The sequence below is a fragment of the Pristiophorus japonicus genome, chromosome 21, assembly GCF_044704955.1.
Source record: "Pristiophorus japonicus isolate sPriJap1 chromosome 21, sPriJap1.hap1, whole genome shotgun sequence".
Classification (NCBI taxonomy): domain Eukaryota; kingdom Metazoa; phylum Chordata; class Chondrichthyes; family Pristiophoridae; genus Pristiophorus; species Pristiophorus japonicus.
Genome location: NC_091997.1, coordinates 69,850,146 through 69,858,602, shown reverse-complemented (window position 1 = coordinate 69,858,602; position 8,457 = coordinate 69,850,146). Strand labels below are relative to the sequence as shown.

At 51.1% G+C, this 8,457-nt stretch overlaps 1 protein-coding gene across 1 annotated transcript; it reads right to left on the bottom strand.

Annotated features, from left to right (window-relative positions):
• Positions 1-4,797: 4,797 nt before the first annotated feature.
• On the bottom strand, positions 4,798-7,717 carry islr2 (immunoglobulin superfamily containing leucine-rich repeat 2). Its single transcript, XM_070864119.1, has one exon. The coding sequence runs from the start codon at positions 7,715-7,717 to the stop codon at positions 5,741-5,743; it is 1,977 nt and encodes a 658-aa protein (XP_070720220.1). The 3' UTR covers positions 4,798-5,740.
• Positions 7,718-8,457: the final 740 nt, after the last annotated feature.

The window sequence follows — 8,457 nt, the reverse complement described above, 5'->3', positions numbered from 1 at the left end:
TTAGTGAAGGTACCTGCTATAGATCATGGTGCTGGTCAGCACAGATGCACCAACATTCGCATCCTCAACCAGGCCAACATCCCCAGCATTGAAGCACTGACCACACTCGATCAGCTCCGCTGGGCGGGCCACATTGTCCGCATGCCAGACACGAGACTCCCAAAGCAAGTGCTCTACTCGGATCTCCTTCACGGCAAACAAGCCAAAGGTGGGCAGAGGAAACATTACAGGGACACCCTCAAAGTCTCCCTGATAAAATGCAACATCCCCACTGACACGTAGGAGTCCCTGGCCAAAGACTGCCCTAAGTGGAGGAAGTGCATCCGGGAGGGCGCTGAGCATCTCGAGTCTCATGCAGAAAACAAGCGCAGGCAGCGGAAAGAGCGTGCGGCAAACCAGTCCCACCCACCCCTTCCCTCAACGACTATCTGTCCCACCTGTGACAGGGACTGTGGCTCTCGTATTGGACTGTTCAGCCACCTAAGGACTCATTTTAAGAGTGGAAGCAAGTCTTCCTCGATTCCGAGGGACTGCCTATGATGATGATAGCAATAAAACTGGAGCTCTGTGCCAGAAGGTGCTGACACCTGCACCTGGCGAGCATCTCATGAGTTTGATAGGGTCAGCAGCTGGGATTTTTGCATCCGAGACACCCCAGCCACCACCTTCAAAACTCGCTCACTCAGTCTGCCACCTACAAGATGCACTGCTGTAACCCGCCAAGGCTCGAGGGCAATTGGGGATGGGCAATAAATGCTGGCCTTGCCAGTGCCACCCACAAACCATAAATGAAGTTTTTTTTTCCAAAAGTTACCGTCTATGAATATTTGGTTTTAGTGCTGGATGTTCTGATGGGGAGCGATCTGTACCCTAACCCCACTGACTGTACAAAAACAGGACAGACCCACATCACTGATACTAAAATAAAAGCAGAAAATGCTGGACATCTCAGAGTCTGGCAGCATCTGTGGAGAGAAACAGAGTTAATGTTTTCGTCATTGACCCAAAACGTTAACTCTCTTTCTCTCCACAGATGCTGCCTGACCCGCTGAGATTTCCAACATTTTTTGCTTTTATTCCAATTCCAGCATCTATATATTTTGCTTTTCCATCACTTATACAGGGAATAAAATACAGCCAGGGTGATCTCCTGGACTAGTTTCAATCGCCTGGATGGGTCGGAGTGGAATTTTCCCAGATTTTTTTTTTTTTCCCCAATTTGCCTGGGTTTTTGTCTGGTTTTTGCCTCTCCCAGGAGATCACATGGCTTGGGTTGGGGTGGAGTGTAGAATGTTTCAGTGTAAGGGGTGTCACAGTTGTGTGGGGCGGACTGGTTGGGCTGGGTGCTCTTTACTTTTCCACCATTGTTCGTTGTTTATCTGTAACCTTCAGGGCTGCTAACCGAGGGCCGTGCGGCTCTTTGTCGGCCGGCGCGGACACGATCGGTCGAAATGGCCTCCTTCTGCGCTGTAAATGTCTATGTTTTTATACTGAAGAGCCCTATTTAGTTGATTTGAGCCTCCCAGTCTAGTGTATCCCTTTAATGTACATAAAACTTGCACCTGGGCAAATGAATATGATGAAATGGAAACTTCATATTTACATTCTCCCATCTCCTCCTCCCCTCCCCCCCCCCCCCCCCCACACACACACACACACACACACACACACTCCTGTCACTAGGGACAACCCTAGCTCCCGGAGACCCTTTTTGAATAATTTAATTCTGATTGATCTGACCAGCTGCATTTAAAACCTAGCAGAAAATGTTCAAATTCCATTTATATGGAAATGATGTTGCTGTAACCGCATGGACCCAGTGACTTAAGGCAGCAGTTCTTCAAAATTGGTACGAGGGGGCTGAATTTCCAAATTAGTACATTGCTGTACAGACAACTGTCAATCTTCCTTCACTGTTGCAGTGCAGTGGTTCGGTGTAATAGTCACACACCACAGACCTGTAGTCGTGGTTCAAACACCAACTTGCCTCTACTCATTGGAATTCAGAAGAATGAGAGGTGACCTTATCGAAATGTATAAGATTATGAGGGGGCTTGACAAGGTGAATGCAGAGAGGATATTTCCACTGATGGGGGAGACTAGAACTAGAGGGCATGATCTTAGAATAAGGGGCCGCCCATTTAAAACGGAGATGAGGAGAAATTTCTTTTGAGGATTGTACATCTGTGGAATTCGCTGCCTCAGAGAGCTGTGGAAGCTGGGACATTGAATAAATTTAAGACCGAAATAGACAGTTTCTTAAACGATAAGGGGTTATGGGGAGCGGGCAGGGAAGTGGAGCTGAGTCCATGATCGGATCAGCCATGGCGGAGCAGGCTCGAGGTGCCGTATGACCTACTCCTGCTCCTATTTCTTATCTTCTTATGTTCTTCTAGCGCTCTTGACATAGTAAAACGTCTCAAGGCATTTCACAGGAGTATTATAAAACAAAAATTTGACACCGAGCCACAGAAGCAATTTGGGCAGCTGGCCAAAAGCTTGGTCACAGAGGAAGGAGGAAAGAGAGATGGGAGAGGTTTAGGGAGGGAATTCCAGAGCTTGGGGCCCAGGCAGCTGAAGGCCCGACTACCAATGGTTCAGGTACAGTACAGAGCCACATACTGTGCAGACATATTGCAAGGTTATGTTTCTGATTGGAAATTCCTTAGGTGGAGAATCGCATTTCCATTCATGCCGTCCTGGGTACAGAGAGCAAAGGACCTGCACCTCCCAGCAAGGAATGAGGTACAGCTGGAGGGCACTTTGGGCCACTGGCATTCAACCGCCTGCTGTGGATTTATGCAACAGAAGTCTGTGATTATCAATGGGAAAGGACTATACAAATTATCATATCTGAAGGCCATTATAACTCCTTCATGTTATAAAATTCTTCGGCTTGGGGGCGGTGGGAGTGGGTGAGAGTTATATTCAAATCCTCTTGTAATAAAGTTAATGTAAGAGTCTTACTGCAATTATATCGGGCCCTGGTGAGACCGCACCTGGAGTATTGTGTATAGTTTTGGTCTCCTTACCTAAGGAAGGATATATTTGCCATAGAGGGAGTGCAACGAAGGTTCACCAGACTGATTCCTGGGATGGGGGGATTGTTCTACGAGGAGAGATTGAGTAGACTAGGCCTATGTTCTGTAGAGTTTAGAAGAATGAGAGGTGATCTCATTGAATCATACAACATTCTTACAGGGTAGATGCAGGGAGGATGTTTCCCCCGGGCTGGGGAGTCTAGAACCAAGGGTCACAGTCTCAGAATAAGGGGTCGGCCATTTAGGACTGGGATGAGCAGAAATTTCTTCACTCAGGATGGTGAATCTTTGGAATCCTCCATCCCAGAGGGCTGTGAAGGCTCAGCCGTTGAGTATATTCAAGACTGAGATCAATAGATTTTTGGATATTAAGGGATATGGGGATAGTGCAGGAAAGTGGAGTTGAGGTCGAAGATCAACCATGATCTTATTGAATGGCGGAGCAGGCTCGAGGGGCCAAATGGCCAACTCCTGCTCCTATTTCTTATGTTCTTATGACACTCAGCACTGCCTGACCTGCTGAATGTTTCCAGCATTTTGTTTTTCTGCATTTTATTTAAACCGAGCTTACCTTTGTAGTGACACCCTCACCTCCTGAGTCAGGCGGTTGTGGATTCGAATTCCATTCTAGAGACTTGAGCACAAAATTCAGGCTGACACTCCCAGTGCAGTGCCGAGGTCGTGTATCAGACGAGGCCCCGTCTGCTCTCGCAGGTGGACGTAAAAGATCCCACGGCACTATTCCGAAGAAGAGCAGGGGAGTTATCCCCGGTGTCCTGGGGCCAATATTTATCCCTCAACCAATATCAATAAAAACAGATTCTCTGGTCATTATCACATTGCTGTTTGTGGGAGCTTGCTGTGCGTTTCCCACATTACAACAATGACTACACTTCAAAAGTACTTCATTGGCTGTAAAGCGCTTTGGGACATCCTGAGGTTGTGAAAGGCGCTACATTAATGCAAGTCTTTCTTTACCCTACACCAACCGGTAAAAAAAATATCAGCTCTTTGGCAGAAGATTGCGGTCAGAAAATAGATTGACTCAAGTGTCAAAGTTAGCATCAATCTTCATTTTTTTTGTTCATTTGAATGGAACTTGTAACCTGTTAACTAACAGTGAGTCTGAAACCGGACTTACGGACTCGAGTGTGTAATCTAGGCTGTCCCTATAGTGCAGTACTGGGGGGGGGAGCTGCACTGTCAGTAATACCGGCTTCTAGGAGAGAAATTAAACCAGGTCTCTGTTCAGGTAGATGCCAGAGCTGTAATGGGAAGACACTGGGGTTTAAGGGAAGATTGGAGTCCCTGGGAATGTGAGGTCCAAGGAAAGACTGCTGTCCATGGTAGAAAGTGGGGTCCATGAGAGGATAGAAGGGTGTGTGAGAGAGCGGGACCCCGGGAGGAGAGCGGGATCCACGGGGGCGAGTGGGGTCCACGGGAGGAGAGCGAGGGTCCGCGAGGAGGGGGTTCCACGGGGAAGGGAGCAGGGTTCCGCGGGAGTACAGGAGTCCATGGGAAGACAGCGGCATTATGCTGTGGAGGAGTGAGATCAAGCGAGCTGAGGAACCTACCTCATCCTGTGTTTGTGTTTTTCCAGCGGCTCTGTAGACGATGACCTTGAGAAATCCCAGCTTACGTTGCGTGGTTCCTTGCCCGCTCGAACCGCGAAAACCCACCTATTTCCATCCACGAAGATTTCGAACCAATTCCAAAGAAGAGTTGGATCCACATTTTTTTTTTGAATGTGTGTTCTTTTTTAATTTATTGAATTACAGAGATAAAAGTATATCAAAAAAAGAGGGTGGGTGGGTAGGAGGGCGAGTTGATGGGAGTGAAATCAGACGCCACACACACACACACACAATCAGAACCCACAATTACATCGCTGTATTTCTACAGTGGAAACTCCCTCCGATTACCCTTTATACCAATGCATTGCCCATACACATATCACTGAGATATAAACCGAGGTAGGAGGACTAACCTCTCCACACGACGACAGTCAGGGAATTATTTTTTGCACCAAGTGGGAAATCTGCAGGGCGGATTTGCAGAATGTAATTTAACAATATTGCACTAGCAAACACCGAGAGATACACACATCACTGTTACTATATCAACAGGGGGCAATTCAAGGCGGGGAGGAGGAGGGAGGTTGGCGAACAAGTTGGAACCATTGACCAGACATGATGCAGGTAGGACTCTCTACAAAGTAGGGGCAACGCGTTGGCTCTATCAATGTAGTCGATGAAGCACCAAATATATTTGAACAAATATTTCTAGAACTGTTCGGGATAACTAACGCTATTTTTTTGCCCCTCGGGTTTGGCTGAGTCGGAAATTCCTGTGGACGCCTGGATGTGACTCTCGGCTCCCATTGGACATATTTAAGGTGGAGATCGACAGGTTTTTGAACAATAGGGGGGTCAAGGGTTATGGGGAAAAGAGCTGAGCCCATGATCAGATCAGCCACGATCTTATTGAATGGCGGAGCAGACTCGAGGGGCCAAATGGCCTGCTCCAAATTCTTATGTTCCAGGGAATTGCGACTGAAATCCACGGCAAAATCCTGGAATTGGGAAGAGATGGATGTGGTGATCCACAGGTTTGGTGTGGGGGGAAGGTTTTTTTTTGGGGGGGGAAAGGGTTGGGGTTGTTAAATTTGGGTGGTATTTCTCCTCCTTGGGGCTCACGGATCAGCGCACCGGCCGCCTGTAATTCCCATTAATTTCCTGGGTAATATTGACAGCCTCCGCCCCCAGGGGCAACCGGTCGCTGTACTCCGAGCCCGCCTCAAACTCCTCTGGGTTGACCTTGCTCTGGGACTCGGCCATGGATTCGGCCACCACGCTCTCCGCCCCCGCCTCGCTGGCCTGGTAGACCTTCTCGGAGGCGGGGGAGCAGGCGCTGGCCTCGAAGGTGCTGCTGGGCGCCTTCTTCTCCAGCCTGTCGGGGGCCTGGGTCTTCATGATGAGCCGGTAGGTCTTGCCCCGGTACTTGTACATCAGGTGGCAGCAGGTGGCCCCCAACAAGGGGATGGTGGCCAGGCCCAGCAGGAAGCAGCTCACCACGACCATGATGAGCAGGGACGGGATCTTCCTCCTGGTGGTGAAGACCACTTGCACTTGGCAATCTTCTCCGGTATAGGTCAGGCACAGGGTGTAATTGGAGCCCGGGCGCAGGTCCTGGAAGCGGTAGGAGTTAACGCCGCTCTCAATCATGGACCACTGCACCACCGAAGCTTCCCGGCCAGCCTCCTGGCTGCACAGGTACAACATCTCCAGTTGGTTCCTGTGGAGGGAGCTCTGGAAAGGGGTCAGCTGGACCCTGGCATCGGTCTCGGTCACTTCCAACGCGATGACCCCGAAGTCAAAGATGTGCTGTTTCATCTCCGAGCTCTGGTTGAAGGCGTGGTTGGAGATGTAGTGACTACCCTCTTTCTTGGCGCAGTTCTGGGGATCGGGCGGTAGGTCCAGCGGCACCAGGGTGGGCGGGGCAGCCACCGGGCCCAGGGCCTTCCCTTCCAGCTTGGGCCAGCCTGTGACATTGTTGGCCTTCTTCACCCCTGGCTTCCTCTCGCCCGCCGAGCTCAGGAGGGAGTCCTTGGTGTAGCCCGGGTCGTGTTTGGGAGTCGGGGTCACCACCACGTGGAGGGAGGACTGGTTGCTGCCCATCTGGTTGGTGGCCAGGCACGTGTAGAGCCCCTCCTCGTACTTGGTCAGGCGGGGGATGATGAGGGTGCCGTTCTTGAGGGCCACCAGTCGGTCTCCGCTGCCCTTGCGGTCCTCGGCCAACAACTCGTTCCCTTCCTCCTCCACCTTGGCCTCGTTGACTTCAATCTCCTTGTTGGCCGTCTGGACCTTCCAGGAGATCTGGGGCGCCGGGCTGCCTGTGGCGTTGCAGTGCAGGACCAGCGTGCGACCCTCGTAGAGCTCGGCCTTGCTGGGTTGGAAACTCAGGTGGACCACCGGCGCGGCGCAATGCAACTCCGGCATGGCCACCACCGCCGTCCCCTTCAACTCCTCGGGTGCCGAGCACACGATGTCTTGCTGCTCCGGGATGGAGATGAGGGCTTGGAGGATCCAGCTCTTCAACCACTCCAGCTGGCAGCCGCAAGAGAAGGGGTTGCTGTAGACCTGGAGGTGGGAGAGGGAGGCCAGAGAGTCGAAGGTGCCCTCCAAGAGGGTGTGGAACCGATTGCTGTTGATGCGCAGCGAGCGCAGGTCCTTCAAGGTGGAGAACGCGTCCCTGGGCAGCGTGGCCATGAAGTTATTGTTCATCTTGAGGAGCTGGAGCGCTGTGAGGTTGTACAGGTCCTGCCAGGGGAACTCCACGATCTGGTTGTGGCTGAGGTCCAGGTTTTTCAGCTGGAGCAACGGGGCCAGGGTTCCCTCCTCGATGCTGGAGATCTCGTTGTGGGCCAACCACAGGGAGGACACTTGGACCACCCCGACGAAAGAGTTCCTCAGCAGCGACTTGATCTTGTTGGCCGAGAGGCTGAGGGTCGTCACGTTGTAGGGCAAGCCCTCGGGGACCGAGGCAAAGTTCTTGTAAGCGCAGTCGGCGAACTGGTGCGAATATTTATCCTGGCACACGCACGACTCCGGGCAGGCGTGGGCAACCCAGAATCCGGCCAGACACCAGGCGCCCAGGTACAGCAAGGTGTCCACCATCTTCGTCCTCTAAAGTGAAGGAGGGGAAAAAAAGAACATACAGGTAATGCGTTAAGGATTATTTATTGCATTCCGACCCAGCCTCGATGCTACAGCACTGCTGCCAAGAGAGATCGAATTTTACAGCAAAGGAGGTGGCCAAGGCTTCTTCGGCAGCACCTCCCAAACCTGCAACCTCCACCACCTAGAAGGACAAGGGCAGCAGGCGCATGGGAACACCACCACCTCCACGTTCCCATCCAAGTTACACACCATCCCGACTTGGAAATACATCGGCCATTCCTTCATCGTCGCTGGGTCACAATCCTGGAACTCGCTCCCTAACAGCACTGTGGGAGCACCTTCACCACACGGACTGCAGCGGTTCAAGAAACATAGAAAATAGGTGCAGGATAATGAAAATTGGCCCATCGTGTCTGCGTGGGTTCGTTGGAAAGAGCTACTCAATTATCCCCACTGTCCCCAGCTCTCCACAGCTTTACCATTTTCCTTTCCAAATATTTATCCAATCCCCTTTTGAAAATTACTACTGAATCTGCTTTTACCGCCCATTCGGCCCTTCGAGCCTGCACCACCATTCAATATAATCATGGCTGATCATGCAACTTCAGTACCCCATTCCTGCCTTCTCTCCATACTCCTTGATCCCTTCAGCCGTAAGGGCCACATCTAACTCCCTTTTGAATATATCTAACGAACTGGCCTCAACAACTTTCTGTGGTAGAGAATTCCACAGGTTC

Coding starts and splice junctions, on each gene's coding strand:
- islr2 (XM_070864119.1), bottom strand. CDS start 7,717: ATGGTGGACACCTTGCTGTACCTGGGCGCCTGGTGTCTGGCCGGATTC.